Raw genomic sequence first — 26,758 nt, 5'->3', positions numbered from 1 at the left:
CAAACTTCAGCAGCCTATTGCAAATATATCATTCTCAAAAGTGGTGCAATTATTGTAATTGAGACACGGATATACGCTTGCGGAAATATTTACGCGTATTTGTCGTGCACGACGACGTCCTCGGGATCAATAAAAGTTGAGGCGGGGCAAGGTTTGGTCTGACCGTCGCGTCGTTCCGACTCGGTTCTCCCGAGTCGTCTTCGTCGTTCTTATCATCGATGATATATTATCTTCGAAACGCATGAACGACGCGTAAAACCGTTTTCGTTTGTTCATCCGATCGACAATTAAAATACGTACATTGGTCGATTCGACAAAGTAGAGTACTAGTCGTTACCTTAGAATTTTACTCTTCTTTACTCTTTTACTCTTACGTCACTTCATCTACTATCGTAATCTCCAATTGTTCGTTTCAAGAGTATAAACAATATGATGCACCTTATATAGAAGAAGGGGATGCATCTAACAATAAGTACGTTGCTGAAGCTCGATAGCATCGTGACTCATAGTCACCCCTTGTCACATTGCGTACAAAATATCGCGACTGTCATTATCAGCAAAGGACATCATTTGCGATTTACTTGCACGATACCGCTGTTTCCTTAATACAAAAAATCTACTATTTCGCTGAATGTCTATTTGCATTGTATCCTGTATAGTATACTATGTTTTGTATTTGAAGCATCTGTCAACAGCGACTGTCCACGAGAACGAAATTCGATTAGGGTAATTGTGACTCACCCTTATCATGTACAAAATAGAGTATTTCGATAAGTGATATCTAAATGAGACGAACCGATTACGAGCAAGTATATCTATTCGAACAAACGGATCAGGCTAAAAGGAATAAAGAGGAATAAGTAAGAAGCGGAAAGAATGTTGAAATTTCTTTTTCATCGACATAGGAAAGTACACGTGGACTTCTCGTTTTTGTTTCGTCTAAATTAGATGTGATGTCAGCGAGCGTTCCTGCTCGCGGATTCGTTTAATCGTACGACTAACGAAGGACAATCAGATTGGAGTACCGCTGTATCGCATCGGCCTTATTCTCTCGAATCGACCTCGTGACACATAATCGGCTTTTATTCATGCATAGTATCGTACTTACATACTTGCACGACCCTTCTTTGCTAGCGAAAGCTTTTCGTTGACGAGATAGACCAAGTCTGACCGATGACCGGTGTATTCTACTACATTTTCGTTCCTCGCGGTATGTAGTAGCGCACATCCAAAAACAACGACGAAAGACGATCGACTCCCGATAGAGAGAATACGTTTTCCGATTAACGAGAGAGTAGAAACGAGGAACTCGTTAGACGAAAAGTTACTACGTTAGAGCGTACACGAACAACCAGAGGTGGACGCATTCTTCGATCCTGTCGGTTAGAATTTACCTTGATAATAAATATGATCCCCCGTTATTGGCAGGTCCGTTATGTTCGCGTACTGTGACGCGCGTCTATCAATGCGAGACAGTGTTCGCGCGTACTCTCAAGCAAGTACGTGCGAGCGAATATACGATACACATACACCGAGATGCGCGGGCGTGTACACTATCATGGTTGAATTTTTTCCTTCGAAACGAAGAGCGAGTGATCCATACATGGTAACGGTGAGAAGACTGGCTTACGCGTTGCAACGCGTAACCCACCCTACCTGCTCTCCTGTCGCCACTCGTTCGCCTTCCGTTCTTCTCTCCTGCTTGTAAAGTTACATACTTCCATAACATTCTATATGCACGTATACACACATTTACTTTCGTCTACTTTTTATGCGTAACTTTACTTATATATCGAACATATAGTTGATTAATAAACTTTCGCGTGTACGATACAACTGACTAACACTCAAAAGCGACCATAGATATCTATTATATCAAGTAATTGACGATAAGTGTCATTTGAGGAAAGATTGACGAAAACGATTACCGTCTAGTGCGAATACTTTTCGGGAAAGCCTTTCGCCAACCAGAACTAAAGCTACTTTATCGTAGCAGTAGCCTAAAGGGCGTACATACATTTTTTAAACATCTTTTTAGTAGGTCCGCAATACATACATATGTATTTGGGTGGGTGTGTACTACGCCGGTGAGTCACGTATCGACTTTTCTCCCAACCAACTTCAGGTAATCAGGGTGGGTTTAGGACATACCCATCATTTAGCTAAGGGTGGAGGAAATACGTGTACGTCCATCGATGAGATCATCGAATATTGTACCAACGAAAAAAGAAAATTAAAAATGTTGCTAGTTTAATAAAATATCTTGATAAAATATCTTCGCATAGTACAATTTTATTTAAAAGGCAGGTATATATTTTAAGGATTAGAACACAAATTTGCGTTGAGTTTTATTTCAGTTATTTCATAATAACCGACAGTAACATCATTTATATGCAAATTACATACGTACATACGTGAAAAACTCGCAATTACATGCGTAGAATTTATCTAGCTTGGGGCTGAGAAACGGACGAACGTTCGAAAATTGTTGTTACGATAACTGAATTATAATCATGTTTGTAGCAATCGAAATGATTGCGGTTTTAAGGAGAAGGAAAATCTCGAGAGTATTAAAAAAAAAGAGGTCGCATTCGTAGGCCGACAGCGTTGGCCTGCAATTTTGGCGAATTGAAATTTTGTCAACGATCATATCCGCAGAGGCTGGAGCGCAGAATCGTATGAGAAGTTGGCAACGTTGTCGACGCTGGCTGGTGAACAGGCGGCGGGGCTTGGATATCAACCAATCAGAAACGTTGCTTGAGCCTCCCCACGTCACTCCCCGCAATCCTGCCGAAGCTTGAAAATCTGTAACGGACGCCGCTGCCTGGGCATATTCGTTTCTGGGCTCTCGTGACGAGTTAGCGTGTATCTCGTCGTTAGTTCGATTATCGCAGTAAGCTTCGAAAAAGACCAAAAAGCTACCGAGCAACATGAGGGAAATCGTCCACATTCAAGCTGGCCAGTGTGGTAACCAAATTGGCGCAAAGGTGAGTGTTTCGAATTGAAAAATATTCGAAATAATTGAACCCGTGGCCGCGTGGAAAAGGAGAACGCTTCTTTGTTCGTAGCGTCGCGTCGCGTTGTAATTGGTGCTAGTAGAATCGTGTCTTTCGTATATGTTTTATATATTTTCTGCATATCGTATAATTGTAACTATTACTATAGTCGGAACGTAGAGAAATGAAAAAGTCGAATGTAGTGAAAAAAAAATGCGACTCGCTTGACTCGCGCATAGATATCTTTCGAACGTTTTTCTTGCGTGCGTGTGTGTGTGTGTTGCTTGAAGAATCTAAAACAGGAAATGACTTAAAATTCATAAAATCTTAACGAGACCTATTTCGACGAAAGACCGTGTTACACTCGAGCTACGTGTACGTGTACCGCTGGCATGCGAAAAAACGGCAACCTCGCTCGGTCGAAGACCTGTCATGGCGACAGAACTTCGCCGGCCGGCTGGTATACTTAACGGTTTTTTTCCCGTCAGCCCGTCTCTTTTCTAACGAAGCACTGTCGTCAAGTGTTTCAAATATATATTCCTTAACTATTCTGTCTCTGCCTCTCTCATTTATCGTAAATGTCAATGCACTTTTCAAGAGAAAATGCTGAAAACCGGTATCCATTAAAAAATTTGTACATAAATGTTTTACTTAGCCCTTTGAGCATGGGCGTGGTCTATCTCCGGCGCCGGGATACACCGGTTGATGCGGCAACGGAATCGAATCCGCGGTTGCGCGCGCAATCGTTCTCCTCTCCTCTCCTTCTCGCTCTATCTCTTTCTCTCATCGACATTCTCTCTAGCGCGCACGCATACATACATGCATACATGCACAGCAGGCACATACACAACATATCAGTATGTAAATTCTTCGTTCACATCTTTCCGTTTTTTACAAGTTCCATACAAAATTCATTTTCACGCTTTCGAACGTCATAGTTATCTCGTTTATACTACAAAATATTTTATATTATTTTTTATAAAATCAAATCCTATCTGTGCTGCAAATAACTTGCTGCAGGATGCGAATAGCAATGATAAAATTGTTTATTAATTAAAAATTAATTAAAAATCCGAGTTGAAAAATCGTAACGTAAAACGAATTTACATACTGAGATTACGTTATGTAATATGGATACATATATATACGATATAACTATTATAACAATTTACTTGTGAAAAAAGCGGACACGTAGCAAGTAATGCAGTTGTAGTTTACGCTCTCATAGTTTTCAAGGTTGTTTCATTGGGTCAACGTCCGTTCCCTAAATTACCCACTTCGATCCGTAATATTATATCCGTAATATCGATTTTTTAACGAAAATGTTTTCTTGTAAATGTTTTATGCGGATTATGATCTCTGTAGCGTGATTTACCAACCACTCAACAATTGTGCAACAGTTACAATTACCCATTTAGGGATCTTGGTAATCCAAGGACATCGTGTATTACGTAGTACGGTGAAACGTTTCCAAATACAGAAAGAAGCTATCCTTTCGCCATTTTCTTTTGCGTTACCTCGCTCGGTTTTAAATTATTTTATGTTGGCAACAACAGACTGGTGTCTGGTAGTAACCCAGGTATATCGATCCTCTCTCAGACTATATATTCTTTGGCCGCCATTTTGTGCAACATCGTTCGTACATTAAAAAATCAACGTTCGACCAATAATAATAATCGATCGTCCCTATGGCGCACATGCGAAAAAATTTTACTTTGTTCAGATCTTCCAAAAATATGGGGAAAGATAATTATTAAATAAATTGAAACATTTAGATATATTATATTCTATATTCTATATAAATCAACGATGGTATCACTTTACCGATTGCACAACTATTTTTTTTATCATAATTTATGACGCTAGGTTATTTTTGTTCCCCTTTAATCTTTATGAACATACTAAATATATAAGAACTGTCGTAATTCAGTTGATTATGGCTCGACGTGTTACATGTATGTACAACGTCATGATAAATATCTCGACTTCCGAAATACATATGTATGTATATGTACAAAATGAAATGAATAGATCTCGGAAGGGAGCAAGGGAGAAGCCAGAGTGCATACATAAATCGAGTGTACCGCCTTATGATAATTAGACAAGATTGGTATTGCAGTCATCATTTCTATATATAGCGATGACATTGGTGACTCATCTTACTACGACATTGTACATATATCGCGTGTATAATATGTCGCCGGTAGTGGGAGATAGTAAGATTATGCGTGGACAGTGTTCACTTCCTATTAATGACGATCATATATGATTACGTTGGTTAAATAAATCTACGTGGGACATTATAGTTTCCGTAGATGTATTATAGTTAACATTACAGCGATACCAATCGGCGGATGCTTGCATTAACATTAGTGTTATTTCAAAATATTTAACCAGGAATTATTGCATGATCGTAAATTGGAATAACTAGAAAGAAGCGAGAGGGGATGTAAGATATAAGCAGTTTGAAGGTGACGCCAATTTAACGTAGAAACATTACCGACCTATGATAACGTTCTACGACATATCGTATCAACGATATAATTTTCTAATAATTTCGTATATCATGAACTTGTGCGTTACATGCTATACATATATATTCGTACATATTATCTGTTATTCTATGCGCTATGTCGATTATTGGATAATACCTTCTATTCCGTATCCGGTGATATAACTTCTATCTTCGACATTTCACAATAGAATATTTGTCCACATCATTGGTTGGTATTTCGAGAATGCATCGATTTCCAGAAATATACTGCTGCTGCAAGGTCTTTGAACTACGGTTAGGAGAGGTTGCGTGCACAGCAGTCGTGTGTTAACTAGTAGAGAAGGCGCACGATTGCGCCTTGCATTTGTTCGTTGCATGCTATCCATATTTCGCATTCGTCCACGTTTAGAAGCAATTAATTGCCAACGGTTATAGACCAATGATCATCTCTCTAGATTCGAGTAAAATGCGCGTATATAAATTAATTAATCTTCACTGGTGAGGCCGGTTCCAATGATTCGTTAGCAGCATTGGAATAGAAAGAAAAATGCACGCGTGTGTACATGTAGTATAGGTACGAAGAAGAGAAGAAAAAAAAAACGAAAAGAAGAAACTTCCATCCTGGCTGCGCCTTAATGACCGCTTGTATTACGATTAATTACACGCGAGCTATTTGCCGGCGAGGTCGTTGAACCGTTCTTCTCGGTCGATAATACGGAAGACTGAAACGGATGCAGGGGTAATCGTGAGGAGAAAGCATCGACTAGCACCAAGTACGATTTCTTTCTCGAGTATACGCGCACGCGTTCTCTCGTGTCTAGCATTTAAAACGCGAAGAATCGTTAAATCGTGTAACTGATTTTTAACAAATACGAATTATCGTTTGTTACAGTTTTGGGAAATTATCAGCGACGAGCATGGTATCGACCCAACCGGTACTTACCACGGTGACTCCGACCTTCAGTTGGAGAGAATCAACGTATACTACAATGAAGCGTCCGGTGGTAAATACGTACCACGTGCCATCCTCGTTGATTTGGAGCCAGGCACGATGGATTCCGTTCGCTCGGGACCTTTCGGACAAATATTCAGACCAGACAACTTCGTATTTGGGCAGTCCGGAGCTGGTAACAACTGGGCGAAAGGCCATTACACCGAGGGCGCCGAGCTGGTAGACTCGGTCCTCGATGTAGTCAGAAAAGAAGCCGAAAGCTGCGATTGCTTGCAAGGTTTCCAACTGACTCACTCTTTGGGCGGTGGTACTGGATCCGGCATGGGAACGCTGCTCATTTCGAAAATTCGCGAAGAATACCCCGATAGAATCATGAACACATACTCGGTCGTACCGTCTCCCAAGGTATCAGATACCGTCGTAGAACCGTACAACGCAACACTTTCCGTACATCAACTGGTAGAGAACACGGATGAAACTTACTGTATCGACAACGAGGCCCTTTACGATATTTGCTTCCGCACTCTGAAATTATCTACGCCCACCTACGGTGATTTGAATCATCTCGTCTCCCTCACGATGTCCGGTGTCACCACTTGCCTAAGGTTCCCTGGTCAGTTGAACGCTGATCTGAGGAAACTCGCCGTAAATATGGTACCGTTCCCCCGTCTCCATTTCTTCATGCCAGGATTCGCACCACTCACCTCCCGTGGCAGCCAACAATACAGAGCTCTCTCTGTACCCGAACTCACTCAACAGATGTTCGATGCAAAGAACATGATGGCGGCATGCGATCCCAGGCATGGAAGATATCTCACAGTAGCAGCAATTTTCCGTGGCAGAATGTCGATGAAGGAAGTCGACGAGCAAATGCTCAACATTCAAAACAAGAACAGCTCCTACTTCGTCGAATGGATCCCGAACAACGTGAAGACAGCCGTCTGCGACATCCCACCTCGCGGCTTGAAGATGTCCGCCACCTTTATCGGCAACTCGACGGCTATCCAGGAGCTGTTCAAGAGAATCTCCGAACAATTCACCGCTATGTTCAGGAGAAAAGCTTTCCTTCATTGGTACACCGGCGAGGGTATGGACGAGATGGAATTCACCGAAGCCGAGTCGAACATGAACGATCTGGTTTCGGAGTATCAGCAATACCAAGAAGCCACCGCGGACGAGGATGCGGAATTCGACGAGGAACAGGAAGCGGAAGTCGACGAAAATTAAACACGTACTCCCTACTTTACTCTACTCTATCTACCATTCATCCCCCCATCCTTGTCCTTTTCGCTCTCGTACTGCTTCTTAACTCTGCGTTCATTTCTCTTTCTTTTTTCCCTATTCCGACTCCTTTTTTTTTATTTCCTTTTTACAGTCTGTTCAGGCGCGCTTTTTTCATCAGTACCACCACTACACATACACATACTCCTCGCATTCTTTGAATAATTCGATCATAAAAATCCTTTTTTATCGTCTTTTTTTCTATACCATTTATTTGGATTATGTAGTTTGCGAGGCGCGTCTTTGTATTCAGTGTATAACCGCTGTTGCGGCCAGCATCATCTTTGAATAAATTATTATCATATAAGTGTACGTTTTTATAAGAATCCCTTATTATTTTCGTACTATTCTTATCGTGTTCGACGATTCATCCTTTGTATTTATAAAATTACATTGTAGGCATATGTTTATTTATATTTGTGCTCTTCATCTATTAACTTTTATACTATGACAAAGATCTGAATAAAGTAGATCATTAATTAAAGAAGTACTAAGAGAGGTATCGTAATTAATATCCAGTTAACTCGACGAAGTACTTAAGTTAAATTCGAAATCAGTTGGTTTCGCCCAAAAGAAGGGAGAAAGCTACACAATTTTATGCGTACCGTGTTGAAATTGAAATCGGAACAAGGTAGAAATTTGCTTCGATATACATTATTTTCAGATCATTGGAGAAATGATCTTTAGATATTCTATGCAACATCTGCAAGTACGTACGTACTTAAGTACTTGCGGTATAACGTAGAAATCGTAGGACGTCATTAACAGTATTAGTGAAAATATCAGATGGTGTCGCCATCTGTTGAAACGAAACGATTGTCATAATCGTCAAACGATTGGAACGACCTCTATCCCGATATTTTTATTTACGGATGCGGTACCTATTAACCACAAAAATGAAATCGACGTCAACCACAAAGGAAATGTTCGTATATATTTACTCAAACAGTATATCCTAATTAGCAATTTGTCGTGTATAAATTTTAGAGGAATTATATCGTAGACTACAAGTAATTGATTACAGGAAACTCGATAGAAAGACGTATACACTTTGATGTCTTCGCGATATTAAATACTTCCGAATCTTTACAAATGATCATGTTTCTCTGCACAATTTTCTAGCTTTTTTAAACAGGAAATAATTAATCGCGAACAGGAGATAGAAAAATTGGAAGATTCGAAATTTTCCGGAATCATACTTCGAATGTAAAGTTTCTAATTTACACGTAGGGGATAGGATAAATTTAACGTGCATTTAAGAGTCTCGCTAGCCGACTAACGGATTAACACAGTTAAGTAAATGGAATCGGAACACCGTATCTCTCGGCGGTCCACCACCTTCGTACTGCTCATCGACATAAACATCGTGGCGAAATTTGACTCGCGATCTCGTGAGATCTCCAAATCTTTCTGTTTCATGATTTTTTAAAACATAACTGATCGATACGACGCGAGGGTTCAGGAATCGATCGTCGCGTTATAATTTTTGATAAAGACGTTGACAGCGACGCTGAAATCGCTGGAAAAGCGACGGAAGAACGCGTATCGTCCGTATGTGGAGGTAAATTTTCTTGGACTAATTGTAAGGCGGCAGACAACGACCTCACGGAATAGAAGGTATGACTCATCGTCCGGCTATACGAAGCGGCGTAGCGCGATGTCTCGCTTCGTGAATTCGACCAAACTCGAGACGGTGGTTACCAATTACCGCAACTCGTGTTCCATTCTATCCTCGATTTCAGCGACGTACCCTGCTCTGATTTATCGTATCTAGATATTATTCGATCGAAGATACAGTTGGTCGTCGTTATGAAACGTCCGTTACGCGTGCGTAGGACAGGGACAGGATGGCGGAACAGAAGAAGATAGGGATAACCTTTACTGCCTCTCGAATCGATACATATCGATTTGTGCTATTAAAAATCGGCACGCTTCAAACGATACTGGAAAATAACTAAAATTGGCGAGGAACGGACGTACAGTGGAACATAAAGAGGAACAAGGTCGATGGCACGAGTCGGGGGTGAAGAACACAGGGAGCGAGTTACAATAATAGAAAAAGGGATTTTACAGCGGCAGGGGATCGTGCAACGATAGTAAGCGCAGCTGGAGACGAAGCAACGCGACTATCGTGTCCCTTTCAACGGGAATAACAACGAAGAATGACGAGTGGCGCACCACGTTTTAAGAGTGACTCACGAGACGAATGCACTCCCAGTCTCATTTAGCTCTTGCCGGTTGCTTTCCTTCTTTTTCTCGTTTTTTTTTCACTTCCTCTTTTTGTTTAAACGATATCGAAAGAACGCATGAAATTCGGGCGATGAGCCCACGTAAATTCGAACGAAGGTTATCGAACAATTTCCGCAAAATATAGCGCACAGTGGCGAAAGACATTCTCGCGATCGAGTTACATTTCCGCTGGATGCGCTTTGAGTCCATCGAACCGGATATCCTGCTGTTCTCGGCTCCCCAGTGGACGGTACTTTTTTTCGAGCGTGCAAACGAACCATCGTTGCACGAAGCCCCGTCTAGGCTCGCGAAAGCATCGATCGGAGGTCGATCGGATCGCGTGGCTCGAAAACGTGGAAAGACGAACGAAACGTTGGAAGAGAAAGAGAAGAGAAAATGTTTGGGGGATCGGAGGGTTAGTAGCCGGGAGTCGAACGCGATCGAGCCGACGAGTTATCGTCCTGTGGAGGCTGTCGGTCGGCACGTCGCGTCGGCTGGTCGACTCATGCGACGTACCACGCCGGTTGGAGAATCTTCTCCCCCTCCGTGTGGTCCGTGCTGCCAGGCTAGAGGCGCATCGCGTAACCGAGTGGAGAGTCGACCTCAGGACACCGACACGAGCACGTTTCCTCGTCAGTTTCGTTCCGCAGGCTCCACTCCACTGGTGCACTCCTGCGCGACACTCGTCCGTACTCGGTTCGCTGCACACGTTCTCTTGCAACGCACGCCACATACCGACGACGTTTCTTCGCTGTGAGTCTATTCTCTCTCGCTTCGACCCTTCTCGATATTCCAAGGATATCAATCAGCGGAGCCGTACGCTTAGCCGGCGCACCTATCTTCTCGGTTCGCAAAGGGAACGCGGAGAAAGGCCAGTTTCGAAATGAGGGAAATCGTGCATCTGCAGGCTGGACAATGCGGAAACCAGATCGGTGCAAAGGTAGGTCCACTTTACTACAAGGTGATTCTCTCGCTGGAGACTCCAGAAGGATAAGTGGTCGTTGGCCCGTGCGCATATGTTAGAACTGAAAATAAGATTGCAAGCGAATCACGCGTATACGATACGAGCGATACCTTCGACGTCGGGAGAATGGCCGATCTGCGGCTTCTCTTTTTAAGAATCTTAACGAGAAGATCACCCTGTATCACTAGTTCGCTAGTTCGCCGGATGTACGTACACCGATCTACGATATACTCGTTCCTTTGTTTCCTTCGGAATTTCTCTGCAATCGACCAATTCTTCCGTCCTTCTCGCAACTTTTCTTTTTACGAGTCGATACTAAACGAACATGTTCCCTCCTGCTCCTCCTCCTCCACCTCCTCTTTTCTCTTTATCCGCCTTCCTCTCTCTCTCTCTTCTTATTCTCCGTACACTCGGGCCGAGCTCTTAATCGAATTAAAGATAAGGCGTCGGCGGTGGCAACAACGCGACACGACGACGGTGAGCAATGAGATGGAATTTGAAGTGTCTCCTACTCCAATCTGTTCGCGACAAAGGGCCATTCGCTTGGCTGACGCTCGAGAACCGGGCGCAAGCGTTTCGACCGTCTCCCGGAGATCGTTCGTCCTCTGTCGTCGCCTAATTGAGAAATTCAAGGGAATAGGTGGAATTCTCCTTTGGAAAAGTATCCGCGATACGTAAATGTACGAAGCAGCGGAACCCATAGATGATGCGCCCTTTTCATTTTCTTTGTCTCTTTACGAACGAGTTAAAATCATGTTCCGCCCTCGATGTTCGGGACGACCACGAAACTCCGCCATGTGGAAAACGACCGGCTGATCGGTCAACTGTAAATCGCATCTAGAACAAAAAAGACTGGTTCGGGCGATCGGAAAGAAAGGCGGAGCGTAACAAGCGCGATCCTAATTGCCGGCATACCGTACCGATAATTAAGCGTTGCGCGACTTTAACATAGCGCAGTTGAGTCGCGCGAAACGAAAACGCGAACGAAACGGATCGTACCTATCTTTATCGTTGTCGCTGCCGCCGCGCCGTCCAGAGAATCACGATGTATAGATGCTATTAATAGAAGCGAGAGAAAATAGCGAGGGCGAGACAAATGGAGAACGTAGAGCAAGGGAAGCTATGCTCGATGAGTTTACTCCGAGTTGGCAGCAGAGTCGCCATTAATTTCCTGTATATTCGTTTTTAGACGAGCCGTGCGCTTCTCTCGTTATCTATCCTGCGCGAAGTAGCTTTCGCTCTGTTGTTACGTTCAGTGTACCGTAAAAGAGAAGAGAAACAGAGACGAATAGAGGGTAAAGGATGGTGACGAGACAAACGAGCGACTAGCGTTAGAATTTCCGACATTTGCCGACAAATTTCTCTTACACGCGTCGTTACTTACGTTATAGTTCTGGGAAGTAATCTCCGAGGAACATGGCATCGACCAATCGGGCATCTATCACGGAGACAGCGATTTGCAATTGGAGCGAATTTCCGTCTACTATAACGAAGCTTCTGGTAAGACAAATTTTCTCTTATCTTTCCTTTTTTTTCTCTTGCTCGTTGAGAGAGAGAGAGACAGAGAGAGAGAGAGAGAGAGAGGCGACGAACCCTTTGAAACACGAAGCGCGAAACTCGTTCTCGGAAGGCCGCGGTCGAGCAGAAGAAAGCGCTCGATCGGGGTTCGCGAATTTCGCGCGCTCTAAAATAGAAACGCGGTTGCTGCGACATGGTGGAACGTAGGAAAAAACGAACGACAAAGGCGAACGCGCGTTCTGCGACGAAAATAGCCGCTTTGTCCGTTCGCCACCCTTGGCTTTCGACATCCTGGACGTGAAAGATCGGACGAACCCATGCTCGATCCAACCGTGGAAAATAGCGTATAATTAAGTAGCGTACGATTCGAAAACGGCGCACTGCGCGTTTCCGTCGACCATTTAAAGTACGAGTTAGCCGCGACGTTGCTTTCGGTGGAATGACAATCGACGTTTCGAAGCTGTTTAGTATGAAGGACGATACACGCGGCGCATTGGTTTCGGAAGGCAGGAGCGCGTGTCCGGCTCATTCTTCCATTTATGGATCGAGACCGAAACCGAAACGGAAGCGTTCTTTTATCCACCGTGTTATCACGTATTGTTGCAGTGGCGACCTCGACAAATGGAGGAAAGTACGTGCCGAGGGCCATTCTCCTGGACCTGGAGCCAGGAACAATGGACGCCGTTCGATCAGGAGCGTACGGGAAGCTGTTCCGGCCGGACAATTTCGTGTTCGGTCAGTCCGGAGCGGGCAACAACTGGGCAAAGGGACACTACACCGAGGGTGCTGAATTGGTCGACTCGGTGTTGGACGTGGTCAGGAAAGAGTGCGAGAATTGCGACTGCCTGCAGGGCTTTCAGCTGACTCACTCTCTCGGTGGCGGCACCGGATCCGGTATGGGGACGCTGCTCATCTCCAAGATTCGCGAGGAATACCCGGATCGAATCATGAACACGTACTCGGTGATGCCGTCGCCGAAAGTGTCGGACACGGTGGTGGAGCCGTACAACGCTACCCTGTCGGTTCATCAACTGGTCGAGAATACCGACGAGACCTACTGTATCGATAACGAGGCGCTCTACGACATCTGCTTCCGCACCTTGAAGGTCTCGAATCCTAGCTACGGCGATTTGAATCATCTGGTCTCGTTGACCATGTCGGGCGTGACGACTTGCCTCAGGTTTCCCGGACAGCTGAACGCCGATTTGCGAAAGCTCGCGGTCAACATGGTTCCGTTTCCACGTCTGCACTTTTTCATGCCTGGCTTTGCTCCGTTAACCTCTAGATCCATGCAACAGTATTCCGCCCTGTCGGTGCCGGAGCTCACGCAGCAGATGTTCGACGCGAAGAACATGATGGCCGCCTGCGATCCCAGACACGGCCGATACTTGACGGTGGCCGCCGTGTTTCGCGGCAGAATGTCGATGAAGGAGGTGGACGAGCAAATGCTCAGCGTGCAGAACAAAAATAGCTCTTACTTCGTCGAATGGATCCCGAACAACGTGAAGACCGCCGTTTGCGACATTCCGCCCAAGGGTCTGAAAATGTCCTCGACCTTCATCGGGAACACCACCGCCATTCAGGAGCTGTTCAAGCGAATCTCCGAGCAATTCACAGCGATGTTCCGTAGAAAAGCCTTCCTGCACTGGTACACCGGCGAAGGCATGGACGAGATGGAGTTCACCGAGGCTGAGTCGAACATGAACGATTTGGTCTCGGAGTATCAACAGTACCAAGAAGCCACCGCCGAGGAAGATTTCGAAGCCGAGGAGTGCGCCGACGACTTTGAGACTTGCGATCAAGAGTAAATCGACCGCCGATCGTTTCCTCCGAAGGAACTACTTTTCCACCGAACGAGACGTTTCTCTCTTTATCCTCGTCCTTGTCCTTATCGTTGTCTTTCTCTTCTTTTCGCTTCTCTCCTCTCCCTCTCCCGTCGCCTCGTCGTCCGCTCTGTTCCATTCTCGCCCTCTGTCGCGACTTTTGTCTCGATTCGGTGGTAGCTCTCTGCGATATCTCTGTCTTTTTATACTTTTGTACGTAAAAAATACATTTTATGATCGCGGTAAGCGTTCGCCGCGGCGACCGGCGAATCGAGTGGCTCGGCAGAGCTTCACACCGGTTGCCGTATCTCGCATCGCGACTACCGAAAAGTGAAAAAATAGCGGAAAATTTGCACGGAGAAATCATGGGGCATCTCTGGCACGCGAACCTGGAGGATCCATCGTTCTCGAAGGATAGCGACTTTACCAAACACCAAAGTACCCGAACCAAAAATCTACTCTGTTCCGTTGCATCCACGGCAACGATATCTCGTATGCGTATTAATAGTGGCACGCGTTTTGCAATGTGTAGCGCAAGTTTGTTCCTTGCAAAAATATACGTTTTTTTCAATTATTTTTCTTTCCCCCTCGTATCGTTCCCCGTATCGTTCCCGTACCATTTCCCATGTCATCGATCGCACGCTCGAGCGATCCAAGTCGACTAGACCCGTCTCTCGGTCAATCCTCGTACTCCGCCACCAGATCCTCGACGAAGCTGGTTTCCATCGTCGCTTCTTGTTGCCGTTGATACTCCGAGACGAGATCGTACATCGTCGATCGGCAGTCGGAAAATTCGGTCTCGTCCATTCCTTCGGCCGTGTACCAATGCAAATACGCCCGTTTCTTCATCATACCGTCGAACGCGTCCACCAACCTTTTGAACGGTTCCTGTATCGCCGTCGTGTTCGATACCATGCTGGCGTTCATGGCGAGTCCTCGCGGAGCGATGTCGCACATCGCGGTTTGAACGTTGTTCGGTATCCACTCGATGAAATACGGACTGTTTCTGTTTCGTATATTCGACATTTGCTCGTCGACGAGCTGCAAGCATACCAAAGCGATTGGGTTTTATAAACGAAAGAGCGCGCTTCTCTCGACCGCATGCGCGCGCTATTAAACTAAAGCAGCTGCGTTTTCCGACCTTGGTCGACATTCTGCCTCTGAAGATGGCAGCCACCGTGAGGAATTTGGCCTGTCTCGGGTCGCAGCACACGAACATGCTGTTCGCGTTAAACAACTGCTGCGTCAATTCCGGTACCGAGAGCACCGTGTACGGGGCGGCGCTTCGGGAGAGGAGGGGCGCGTATGCGGGAACGAAAAAGTGGAGCCTCGGGAAGGGCACTAGGTTGACCAGTAATTTTCTCAGGTCGGTATTTAATTGGCCGGGAAATCTGAAGCAAGCCGTGATTCCTGACATGTAACTGGATACCAAGTGATTCGCGTCGCTGAACGTTGGCGTGATGATCTTTAAGACGCGCATGCAAATGTGATGCAACGCTCGATTGTCGATGCAGAACGTTTGATCGGTGTATTCGATCAATTTGCCGAGAGTGAGGATCGCGTTGTACGGTTCTACCACCACGTCCGACATCACCGGCGACGGTATCACGCTGTAAGTCTTGAGTATTCTCTCCGGATATTCCTCCTTTAGCCTGGTCATTAGCAACGCGGTCATTCCACCGCCAGTTCCGCCGCCCAGCGAATGGACTATTTGAATACCTGAATATCAAACCAGCGAGCCAAAACTAGATATGCACGATATTACGTATACGCGGCGGCGATGACGACAACGACAACGACGACGACGACGACGACGACGACGACGACTACGAACCTTGCATCAAGTCGCAAGCCTCGGCTTCCGTGCGAATCAGATCTAACGCAATGTCGGCTAATTCGGCGCCTTCGGTGTAGTAACCCTTCGCCCAATTATTCGCCGCGCCAGCCTGACCCGTCGCAAAGTTGTCCGGCTTGAACAGTTTTCCGCATGGTCCGGACATCACCGAGTCCAAGCTTCCTGGATCGAGATCGACCAGAACAGCTCTCGGAACGAATCTACCACCTAAAAAAAGTTTTATCCGTTCGGCGTCTTCTTCGTTCGTTCTTTCGACTCCTCCGAGACGATACCTGGACCTTCCACGAAATATACGTTCATCCGCTGCAGTTGGAGCTCGGAATCCCCTTGAAACATTCCGTCCATGTTCAGACCGTGCTCGTCCGAGATTACCTCCCAAAACTACGAGACAATCGTCTACCGGTTGCGTGGGATGATATCGTATACACGAAAATACGGTTAGTAAATGCGCGCGGGCTTACCTTCGCTCCGACGTTGTTGCCACATTGGCCGATCTGCACGTGTACGATTTCCCGCATTTTCTCTACCTTCGGTTTAAGTCTACCAACGATTTGTCATCGAAGAATGTTCGTTCGATTTGGTCCGGAAAAGGAAAGGAAAGAAGGGAATAGTTTAAAACGTCACGGATCTACAGAGTCAAGTTCACTCGACCGACCCATCGTGCGCATCGTTTCGATTATCGAGAGATTCGAGCGCTCGCTCGACAGCGTCGCGTCTGTTTCGCGCGCAACATCGCCAAAGATCGATACATCGATCTATATGGCGATATAATTGCAGCGCGCATGCGCAGGCGTGCGCGCCCACTCGCAACCAAATTCCATTGAAATTGTGATGCCATAAAGAATATCTATTAAACGTTCAACAAAGATAATACAACGTTTTCTAAATTACTTACAAAATATGTATACGCGTGTATTCGTGTATATGCTGTATGTGTAGGTGTACGTGTACGTATTTATATAATATTATAAGGGTATCATGCGAGCATTTCTGGTGGCATGTGTGTGTGTACATATACATAGGTAAAAATTCATCGAAAATAACAAACGTAAAAAGGTTAATGTACAAATGAAAAATCAGCTGATCGAAAAATACGGTACAAAGGTAAGAAAGGTTTCGCTCGCGAAACTGCGTATTTCGCGGTGGTGGCGTTTGATCGAACGAACGGATGGATCGACGAGGAATTTGCGCAGTGGCTTCGAAGTGGCTGGCTTGCGAAAGCGATAGAAAGTTGTCGTCTCGTTTTTCGTTCCTCATTTCTCCGTCTCTTCCTCCTCGTCGAACTCTCCGTCGTCCTCCACGGTGGCTTCTTGGTATTGCTGATATTCCGAGACCAGATCGTTCATGTTCGACTCGGCTTCGGTGAATTCCATCTCGTCCATACCCTCGCCGGTGTACCAATGAAGGAAAGCTTTTCTCCTGAACATGGCGGTGAATTGTTCGGAGATTCTCTTGAACAGCTCCTGGATAGCAGTGGAGTTGCCGATGAAGGTGGCGGACATCTTCAAGCCGCGAGGCGGAATGTCGCAAACGGCCGTTTTCACGTTGTTCGGGATCCATTCGACGAAGTAAAAGCTGTTCTTGTTTTGAATGTTGAGCATTTGCTCGTCGACCTCCTTCATCGACATTCTACCACGGAACACCGCAGCCACCGTTAGATATCGTCCGTGTCTGGGGTCGCAGGCCGCCATCATGTTCTTCGCGTCGAACATCTGTTGAGTGAGTTCCGGGACCGTCAACGCTCTGTACTGCTGGCTTCCTCTGGAGGTGAGCGGCGCGAAGCCAGGCATGAAAAAATGCAGACGCGGGAACGGAACCATGTTGACCGCCAACTTCCGCAGATCGGCGTTCAGTTGTCCGGGGAATCTGAGACAAGTAGTCACTCCCGACATCGTCGCCGACACCAGATGGTTCAAGTCCCCGTATGTCGGGGTGGATAACTTGAGCGTGCGGAAGCAAATGTCGTAGAGCGCTTCGTTGTCGATGCAGTAAGCTTGGTCGGTGTTCTCGACCAGTTGATGGACCGAAAGGGTGGCGTTATAAGGCTCGACCACGGTGTCGGATACCTTCGGCGATGGTACCACCGAGAACGTGGTCATTATCCTGTCGGGATATTCTTCGCGGATCTTGGAGATCAAAAGAGTGCCCATACCGGAACCGGTACCACCGCCCAGCGAATGTGTCAGTTGGAAACCTTGCAAGCAGTCGCAACTCTCCGCTTCCTTTCTCACCACGTCGAGCACCGAGTCCACCAGTTCCGCGCCCTCCGTGTAATGTCCTTTCGCCCAATTGTTGCCCGCTCCGGACTGACCGAACACGAAATTGTCCGGTCGAAAGATGTGTCCGAACGGGCCCGACCGCACCGAGTCCATCGTACCAGGTTCCAAATCGACAAGAATCGCGCGCGGTACGTACTTTCCACCGGACGCTTCGTTGTAGTACACGTTGATCCTTTCCAACTGCAGGTCCGAGTCTCCGTGATAGATGCCGCTCGGATCGATGCCATGCTCGTCAGATATCACCTCCCAGAACTAATATTCGCAAAAGCGTTATCGAGCGCAAAAGCTGAATGTCGAACGCGAACGCGAAAGGTTAGTCGGTAGGTATTTTCATAACAGGGAGCTGGATCCTGATATACCGTACGTACGTCTTTCCGGTCGAAGAAAAAAGCTGAGATTCGTTTAACTATTCGCAAGTTTGGCGGCGGTTATGACACTAACCTTGGCACCGATTTGGTTGCCACATTGTCCAGCTTGAATATGCACGATTTCCCTCATCTCTGTATCGCGAGGAACACGGAGGAAGAAAGGAAGAACGTGGCCGAAATTTCAACAACGGCCAGATCGAAATTGCTGGAACATCCACGGAGGTGATGTCGGTGGCGGTGGCGGTGGCGGTGGTGGTGGTCCGTGATCGGTAGAACGTCCAAAGACGAGGCACAGATCCGTGACTCCTCCTCGACTCGACGATGCCCTTGTCGCTAGCACGTCCAGCGCATTTCGCGCAAACAGAAACAGACGAACGTTCGTTTCTCCTTGGCGACGCGGAATCGCGTCTAATCGCGATCCTATTCGCCATTAATTCTCATTTCTCAGTGGCACGTCGCAACGATCGTCGGAGTGGATCTCGTAACGACCAATGGAATTCACAGGAAAACGGCGAACGCAACGGAAAACGAATAAATAGTATCTGAAATACCGACAGATAGGCGCGCGCATATCTATCTATCCATCTATCTGGTAGATACGCGACTGATCGTATCTACTAGAAGCGCGTGGCTTGTTCCGCCACGCTGTTCGATTCACTGCGTTCGTCTTTGTTCCACGACGATGATCAGTGGATCGTCGACGCGTTTGTCAACGGGCAGCGCGAGCTCTTTTCCTGTATCCTGTTCGGTTGGGCTCGCGCGTTCGACGGACGGCGAATTCTCGGCTTCCAGATGGGTCGTGGCAGGCGTCGTCGCTACTTCCGCCGCTGCTGCCGATGCCGCTGGCTCCTCTTGCAACGAAGCGGACGGCAACGAACGATTTCCCGGTCGACCGTTCACCAGGAATCTCAGTGGCACGGACTCCGACTTGGCGTTCGAGTCTGCGCCCTCCTTCCTGAAAAACGCATCATCGTCGTTCTCACGCGGAAACAGCGATCGCGAGGACAAAGACAAAGACGACGGCGACGACGACGACGAGGACGACAACGACGACGATACTGACTTTGGTAACGTGGGGCAGGACCAGAGCTTGAAGTCGGCTCCGAACAACTCGCCCTCCTCGATCGTTTGCGGCAGGTGAATATTGAGGGTTTCCGGCAGAAAGATGGACGTGAGAGCTCCGGCCACGCTGAGCGTGCCCATTATGATCAGCGGCAGAACTCTCGAGTAGACCGCCAGATGAACGATGTACGGGAAAGCGAGCAGCCCGATGCCGGCGATGAACGAGGCGATGCCCATCGCTTGCGATCTCAACACCGTCGGCAACAGCTCGCCGACGAACACGTAGAAGACCGCGAACGACGCGGCGATACCGAACTTGCCGATCATTGCCAGAGATACAGTGACCCAAACGGCGTCTGCTGCGACACACGCGCCACACGTGTAAATAGATCGGTAAAGTGGACAAACTCGGGAGACAGTGTCTCGCATACCTTCGGGAACGAACATGCAGGAGACGCAAGCGAGTCCGCCTAGAAGCATCGTCAGGCACAATACCCATCGCCTGCCCAGCCGGTCCATAGCGTACCACGTTATCACGTACGACGGTATCTCCACGAGTCCACCTGCAACAACGCTCGCCGATAACCATCGAAAAGGTAGAGTTCCACGTGCGCGCGTACTCCGTCTCGTATCCGCGAGTATTGGCGTGTCGCGACGCGCATGCGAAAGTATGTTTACGAGAGACGCTTAGACGCTCGGGCCAAGGCCGCTCGCGGCAAGAAAATATCGCGTTTTACCGATAAAGAAGGCTAGATAATCGGAGACGCCGAGATTCGTCGCGTTATACGACAGTCCATTGTAGACGACCGCGTTCGCCACCCAGTCGAACGCCAGGATGAAGAACTTTTTCCTGATGTTCGGGTTCCTGATCAAATCCATCGGCGTAGCCGCCGGTGGCGGCGATCGATCCTCGGTCTCCGGGTTCGGTTCCGGGTTCTCCCCTGAATTCGTCCCGTTGCAGGACACCCCTTGCCTCCGCAGAATCTCCACCTGAAATCGTCCACTTCTTCTTTCTTTTCTGCCTACGTCTCGCGCGACTCGCATACTCGTGCACGGAACTTGGAAAAGCCGATCGCCGCGTCCTTCGTTACCTCCATTTTTCGAAGAAAGTTGTTCGGCACCGTTCTACCGTTGATCTTCGCCATTCGTTGCACGATCACCTCCGCCTCGTCTATCCTGTTCTTGCTGAGAAGCCATCGCGGCGACTCCGGAATGATCCAGTAGTAGCTGAAGAGAAGAACGAACGGAACCGAGGTAGCCAGCGACAGGGTGAACCAATGCCTGAGCAAGTAGCCCTGCAAAATGGAAACAGGCTAACGTATACGGCAGAGTCGCGAGACAGACGAAGAACGGAACGATACGCGTTACCAGCACGGCTAGAAGAGACATCGCCGACGCGAAGAACATGCTAATGACCATTCCGGCGAACGTTCTGTACCTCGGGCCCATCAACTCCAGAGCTGAAAGCAAAAATGTCGCGGAGAGCGGAACGGTTGGAGAACGCCGCGAAGCTAGAAGCCACGACACAACGTACCTAGTATAAAGGGTATCTGATAAATGGCTGGGAAAGAGAGACCGTTCACGGTCCTCAACGCCGTGTAGATGACGTAGTTGGGGCTGAAACTGGTGGCGATCGAGAATATCACCTCGAGGAAAAGTATAGCGAAGAGCGCCGTCCTTCTACCCCATTTGTCCGCGATCCAGCCGAACACCACGTTCCCAAACAGACTGCCGACGTAGAAGAAGGTCGTAGATGTGGAAGGCCACCAGCTGTTGTCGCATACCAAGTCTAGCTATGTGGATGCAGTCAGCGATTGAAACGCTACGCCCATGGCGAAAATCTGGTCTTCGCGAGTTTCCTCGGATCGCCCGTTATCATCCGCCGGGGGTCACGGGAACCCCGAACACACGGGCTAAAAGTCGGCGATACGATGGCGAGCGCGTATGACGAATTTTCGCCGATCTTCGCAGACTCGCGATCGATCGAGCGCGCGTCGCTCGTTTCACACAGATCGCTTGATAAATAGAGAAGGGGCGAGGAAGGGGGAGGGAGACAAAGCGAAACAGATTGCGTTCACGTACTCGAACGCGATGCGATTGCGTCAAGCGTCTCAATCGCTCAACGATACGGTATTCCTAGCGCGTAACGCGGCGAGACGCGGGTACTTGCGTTTCGATGGCCGCGGCCGAATTCGCGTTTCTGTCGCCGCGGTTGGCCAATAACGGCGCCGCGGCGTACAAAGAGAATCGGCGGCGATCCGCGTGCGACAAAGGAACGACACGACGATGTAAACACGTGCGAGCAAACGAAATCATCGACATCGAGCGTCGATGAGCCTCGGCAAATAAATCGCGCCGGTGGTCGTTAATAGGTTTAACACGAACTCTGATTTACGCAAATTGCCACTCACGGACTTTTGATGTCTGCGTGAAACGCAAAAGGTAAATTGCATGGAAATGCGGGAGCGCTCACGATACGACGGCATCGAGTTATTGTCAAGGGCAGTACACGGCACCCGTAGGACGTTAACGACGAGCGAGCGCGCGTTTTATCACCCTGACACACTTCGAAAACGATACGCGAGCGACTCGCGTCGCTCGTTTTCCATTCTCCTGCGTTCGCTCGCGCGATCTAATCGCGACGAAAGTTCGTCTTTCGAGTCTCTCGGCTCGGGAAGCCGCGGCTCCACCGCCAGTTCCGTCGAGTTCTCGGTTCGTCACGCGGGCACACGGCGATGCTGAATTTTCGGCGTACGTCTGCGCGCTTCGATCTTGCACGGGGCACCGTTCACCCGATAGAAAGGGTCATCGCGTCGGAAAGTTGGACAGGCGGAACGGAAGGATAGGATTTGCCTCGATCGCTCTCTGTGCGTCATACGTCTGCGTAAATCCGGACCGTGTAAATACGCACGGCACGCACACCCTCCGCGTTCATATACTCGTGTCGGAGCGACACGCATGGAACGGGCGGCACGCGGGGAACGAGGGGCTCGAGTAGGCCACGAACCAGAGCAAGGAAAGGAAGGGGGGAAGGGGATGGGAAACGGGAAGAGATCGGGGATGGGAAAAAGAGGGAAAGAGGCGACGCGTGCAGGCCGATTTCTTTTCCGTCGATTTCCAGGCTTCGAAAACGGTCACGTCGGCGCATCGAAGGCTACCGAACTGACGCGATCTAAGTCGCGAGACGCGGGCTGCCGTTGTTCGCAGCAGCGATATCGAGGCGACCCAGTCCGGACCGGAAGTGACGCGCGGAGGTTCACGGGGCAACCGAATTCGATCGTTTCGATCGTTGTTTACGTCACGAGACGAAAAACGCGGACGCCGACGCTCTCTCGCTCTATCTGTCACTCCCTCTCGTCGCCCCTCCGATACCCTCGACAGGAGCGGTGTCGGCAGTTCGTACGAGGCATTTGATGCGACAGATCGCATGACCGGATGCGGGGGTAGGTAAATTGGTCGGCAATTGGCGATGTCACCGGAGAGTCCGCAAGCTATCGGTCGGTTACTCGGGCCGCTCCTTCTCGGTGCCCGACTCACCTGGCCGCGTGCATCGTCTTCGACGCTCGTCGCGGCTGCGATAAACGCGCGTCATCGACGGAGCGTCGTTTCGACGAGAAAGAGAGAGAAAGAGAAAGAGAGAGAGAGAGAGAGAGAGAGCCGAGAACCTAGCACCTAGATCCTCGACCCCGTGTGTGTATTACGATCTCGTTACGCGCCGCGACCAGCACGGTTCACCAGCGTTGTCTAATTGCGACAATTTAATAACGCGTTAATGGACCGCTCGCGAACGAGACCACCGCGTGACGAGGCCGCGCGCGACCTCTCTGGCCTCTCTCCTCGTCGCTTTGAGAAACGCGACGCGCAACTTCCATCGAACGCGTGTATTCGTGTTTCCGGCTACCACGCGCACCTCGATCACGAGCGCACACACACACACACACACACCGGTAGCCGTTCGCGATTCCCACCAATCAAAGAGTACGCGGAAATCGAACGGTCGATTCCGGCCCTCGAGCTTTCACGGAAAAGGAAATTACCGAGCGGAAAGAGGAGGTTAACGGGGACCGATCGGGGCCGCGGCGGCAACCGGCCGATGACGAGGAACCGAGCACGCGCGCACGCGGTTCCACGAACGGGACCGGCCGAGCTTAACTCGAGCCGCGTTGAGATCCGTCGCGGGAGAACTACGACACAAAGGCCAAGGCGAATTGCCCCGCGAAACGCGAAACTCGACACTCGGCTCGTGCCACGAGCCGCGCGAAATTCCTCGAGATGTCGATTAACGCGTAGGAGAATTATGTAAACGACGTCGGAGTCGCGTCGAGTTTCGCGATCGGCGAACAGCGAAAAAGAGCAAAAGTCGAGTTTACCTCGGTGACAAGAGTGCTGTCGTAGTCTCGAGTATCGTAGATCCATCCGTGTCGACACTTGGTCACGGGCCAGTCAGGGTTACCGACCGGTGGCGGTGGCAACCCAGTCCTCGACCTCACCGGCTCCTCGCCCTCTTCCTTCGTCGCGTTCTCGAGGACCGCGCGCTCCAACCACGATTCCACTATCGCCGTGTAGTTTACGTCGTACATTTTGCACTTGGAGTACTTCTTCACTTTGCCCTCGGACTTCTCTACGTACGGTAGCGAGAGCGCCTTTCTCTCCTCCAACGTCATCAGATCCGTCAGATTCTCCAACTCGGGAATTCTGCACCAATGCTCCGGAGACGCGCTCACGAACACCTGTGTCGGACGAAACACGGTTTTTAAAGATGCGAAAGCTGAGCGAACGGCAGAAGCTGGCGCTTCGATCGACGCCTCGACTCACTTGCGAAAACGCGAGAAAAGCCGCGGGAAGAGTGGCCGATATGCATAGAAGATAGTACATGATATTCTGATATTTGCCCTTCTCGCCCACGTGCACCAACACCTCGTCGAAGTCGATCGAGCTCATGTTTCCGCTGCTGTCGCTTCACCACCGCGTTTTACGAACAACCACGACGACACTCTCCTCACGTCGACGATCCTCGGCGAATCGACGGTTACGCGACGACGACGACGACGGCGACGACGACGACGATGATATCGGTTCGAATCACGCGGCATGACCGCCGCCACGCGTCTTCGAGGGCATGCAGCAGCGGACGACCATCGGCACGCACCACCACCGTGTTTTCCTCTCCTCGGAATCGCGCTTCTCCGAAACGTTTTCGCCCACCGAAAGTCCCTGCTATCGAACCACCGGATTCCTCTTGTTTCCTCACCGATAGCGCCGCTTCTCCGACGATCATTCGACCGCGATCGACCGACGACGCGTCGAGTCGCGCATCGCAATCGCGCGCTCAATCTACGCGATCTAGGAGAACGCGCGATAAATAATCGGCTCGAACGTGTCGCGATATCTCCGACTGGACGAGGCCGACCACGATCTACGTTCCACGATTCTATGTCCCGCTACGAAGGTAACGCGACGCTTCCACCACGGAACGCTTCTGCTGCTTCGAATTCGGAATCGCGTAAAGCGCGGCGAACGCACGTCTTCGCGCGTTCTTATATGCCGCGAGCATAGCGCCGGCCGCGATCAGCCATTGCCGGAGAACACCTCCTCTCTTCCAATCCTCCCGAGCATCGTCTTCGACGGCGTCCCTCCGCCTCTCCGCCGCAGCGCCGCCGCCGCCGCCGCCGCCGCTACCGCCGCCGCTCCGATACACCGCTTCACCGTCGTCTTTACTCAACGCCGATCTTCGCCGACCCTACAGCTAAGCGCAATTTTTCCGTGCACCACCATGCGCGCCGATTCTTCGGATCGCGCGCTCCGACTCCTTCCTACGTTTCCTTTGGCTCCGCGTTCCTCTTCCTCTTCCTCCGCTTGTCTCCTCGTATCCCGTCTCCTCCGCCCGTTGGATCTTCTACCTGCCACGCGATATCCACTCAAATCGTAGCTTCGTGACTCGCGAGATAGTTTCCGCGTATTCGGCCCAGCCGAGAGACAGGAAAATCGCGAAAGATAGAGAAAGAGGGCAAAGGTAGGGTGGACGACGCGATTTTACGGCTTTTCTATTCTCAACGATCTCGTGGACGAACGTTTGGGGTTACCAGCGCGCTCGGCGTCGATGTCGCAACGAGAACGGAATGCGAACCTCGTTTTCTCGTCGGTGAACGAACGTGTGCGCGCCGTTACGACTAACGAAGCGTCGTGATTCGACTAAACGTATCGTAAACCGCGAGCAAACGGCGGAAACTAACCGAGACGAGAACGTCTCGACAATTTGTCCGTCCACGAGACCACGGTTCGTTCGGTCGGTTGGCTGGCCGGCCGGAAAGCTTGCAGAAACGAGAGACGCGGATCGGTCGGCCACGCTGACGTCCTTACTCTCGTCTCGTCGTTTCCTCTCGTTTAATCTCGTTTCGACTTTGTGCAACGCGTCTTCGTTCTTATCGTCTAAAGGAAACGCGACACGACCGAACGTGAGAGTTCGTGTCCTCGGTGACGACCGCGACAACGTCGTCCATCGTCAATTGAAATCGTCACGACATCCGCCACGACGACGAGTCATCCGTTTCCGATTGCAGTCTGTCTTCGAAACCGGACCATCCCTAAGCCTATCTCCTCGATGCTACCTGTTCGCGTATCTCGAATGTGCGCGATCCATTTTGCACCCGGATTCATCTCCACGTGACGCACGCGGCCGCATCCTCGAGCCTCTCGTCGCTCTCTGCAATTGCGAGTGACGTCACAAACGCAAACAACGTCATCCCGCTTCGCACGCCGTCTCGTACCCGCTCGTGCTCGCTTCCTCTTATTCGGGCCAACGCGCGGCCAACCTTATCGTTCTTGTTTCCCTCCCCTTTCCCCTTTTGCCGTTCGCATTCCACGCTTTTCGTCTTTCGTCCTTCGTCTTTCACCTAAAAGCTTTTTAATTCTAACTCGAATCTCATCCAGCCTCTGT

The 26,758-nt window shown here is 49.1% G+C and overlaps 5 protein-coding genes and 1 pseudogene across 8 annotated transcripts; 3 read left to right on the top strand and 3 right to left on the bottom strand.

Moving 5' to 3' along the window:
- Window positions 1–1,435: 1,435 nt before the first annotated feature.
- LOC117206750 lies at window positions 1,436–2,650 on the top strand. Its single transcript, XM_033446350.1, has 2 exons — window positions 1,436–1,612; window positions 2,042–2,650. Exons 1-2 carry the CDS (start codon window positions 1,436–1,438, stop codon window positions 2,252–2,254), a joined length of 390 nt encoding a protein of 129 aa, XP_033302241.1. The 3' UTR covers window positions 2,255–2,650.
- Window positions 2,651–2,797: 147 nt separating this feature from the next.
- LOC117206697 (tubulin beta-1 chain) lies at window positions 2,798–8,030 on the top strand. Its single transcript, XM_033446256.1, has 2 exons — window positions 2,798–2,987; window positions 6,383–8,030. Exons 1-2 carry the CDS (start codon window positions 2,931–2,933, stop codon window positions 7,667–7,669), a joined length of 1,344 nt encoding a protein of 447 aa, XP_033302147.1. The 5' UTR covers window positions 2,798–2,930; the 3' UTR covers window positions 7,670–8,030.
- A 2,012-nt stretch (window positions 8,031–10,042) lies between these two features.
- LOC117208280 (tubulin beta chain-like) lies at window positions 10,043–14,831 on the top strand. Its single transcript, XM_033449325.1, has 3 exons — window positions 10,043–10,892; window positions 12,308–12,416; window positions 13,041–14,831. Exons 1-3 carry the CDS (start codon window positions 10,836–10,838, stop codon window positions 14,240–14,242), a joined length of 1,368 nt encoding a protein of 455 aa, XP_033305216.1. The 5' UTR covers window positions 10,043–10,835; the 3' UTR covers window positions 14,243–14,831.
- Window positions 14,832–14,917: 86 nt separating this feature from the next.
- LOC117208364 lies at window positions 14,918–16,813 on the bottom strand (annotated as a pseudogene).
- A 473-nt stretch (window positions 16,814–17,286) lies between these two features.
- Window positions 17,287–19,246, bottom strand: LOC117208287 (tubulin beta chain-like). Its single transcript, XM_033449337.1, has 2 exons — window positions 18,833–19,246; window positions 17,287–18,643 (listed from the first exon to the last, which is right to left on the bottom strand). The coding sequence occupies exons 1-2, from the start codon at window positions 18,887–18,889 to the stop codon at window positions 17,366–17,368; spliced, it is 1,335 nt and encodes a 444-aa protein (XP_033305228.1). The 5' UTR covers window positions 18,890–19,246; the 3' UTR covers window positions 17,287–17,365.
- A 60-nt stretch (window positions 19,247–19,306) lies between these two features.
- LOC117208221 (organic cation transporter 1-like) lies at window positions 19,307–25,666 on the bottom strand. Of its 4 annotated transcripts, XM_033449220.1 has the most exons (9): window positions 24,637–25,666; window positions 24,192–24,551; window positions 21,356–21,614; window positions 21,190–21,281; window positions 20,913–21,116; window positions 20,559–20,811; window positions 20,253–20,384; window positions 19,823–20,180; window positions 19,307–19,714 (listed from the first exon to the last, which is right to left on the bottom strand). In XM_033449220.1, exons 1-9 carry the CDS (start codon window positions 24,760–24,762, stop codon window positions 19,414–19,416), a joined length of 2,085 nt encoding a protein of 694 aa, XP_033305111.1. In that variant the 5' UTR covers window positions 24,763–25,666; the 3' UTR covers window positions 19,307–19,413. The 4 variants fall into 4 exon arrangements, with proteins under 4 accessions (XP_033305111.1, XP_033305096.1, XP_033305104.1 ...); XM_033449205.1 differs by having other exon boundaries at window positions 19,307–20,180; XM_033449213.1 differs by having other exon boundaries at window positions 19,307–20,177.
- Window positions 25,667–26,758: the final 1,092 nt, after the last annotated feature.

This window comes from Bombus bifarius, unplaced genomic scaffold (genome assembly GCF_011952205.1).
Source record: "Bombus bifarius isolate JDL3187 unplaced genomic scaffold, Bbif_JDL3187 scf7180000007966, whole genome shotgun sequence".
Taxonomy (NCBI): Eukaryota; Metazoa; Arthropoda; class Insecta; order Hymenoptera; family Apidae; genus Bombus; species Bombus bifarius.
The sequence above is the reverse complement of the archived record's forward strand: the minus strand, read 5'-3'. Positions and strand labels throughout refer to the sequence as shown.

Coding starts and splice junctions, on each gene's coding strand:
- LOC117206750 (XM_033446350.1), top strand. CDS start 1,436: ATGTTCGCGTACTGTGACGCGCGTCTATCAATGCGAGACAGTGTTCGC. Junction 1,613..2,041: donor GTGATCCATACATGGTAACG/GTGAGAAGACTG, acceptor TCTTTTTAGTAG/GTCCGCAATACATACATATG.
- LOC117206697 (XM_033446256.1), top strand. CDS start 2,931: ATGAGGGAAATCGTCCACATTCAAGCTGGCCAGTGTGGTAACCAAATT. Junction 2,988..6,382: donor GTAACCAAATTGGCGCAAAG/GTGAGTGTTTCG, acceptor CGTTTGTTACAG/TTTTGGGAAATTATCAGCGA.
- LOC117208280 (XM_033449325.1), top strand. CDS start 10,836: ATGAGGGAAATCGTGCATCTGCAGGCTGGACAATGCGGAAACCAGATC. Junction 10,893..12,307: donor GAAACCAGATCGGTGCAAAG/GTAGGTCCACTT, acceptor CTTACGTTATAG/TTCTGGGAAGTAATCTCCGA. Junction 12,417..13,040: donor CTACTATAACGAAGCTTCTG/GTAAGACAAATT, acceptor GTATTGTTGCAG/TGGCGACCTCGACAAATGGA.
- LOC117208287 (XM_033449337.1), bottom strand. CDS start 18,889: ATGAGGGAAATCGTGCATATTCAAGCTGGACAATGTGGCAACCAAATC. Junction 18,644..18,832: donor GCAACCAAATCGGTGCCAAG/GTTAGTGTCATA, acceptor TGCGAATATTAG/TTCTGGGAGGTGATATCTGA.
- LOC117208221 (XM_033449205.1), bottom strand. CDS start 24,762: ATGAGCTCGATCGACTTCGACGAGGTGTTGGTGCACGTGGGCGAGAAG. Junction 21,615..24,191: donor ACAGCACTCTTGTCACCGAG/GTAAACTCGACT, acceptor GCATCCACATAG/CTAGACTTGGTATGCGACAA. Junction 20,812..20,912: donor ACTTTCTTCGAAAAATGGAG/GTAACGAAGGAC, acceptor GGACGATTTCAG/GTGGAGATTCTGCGGAGGCA.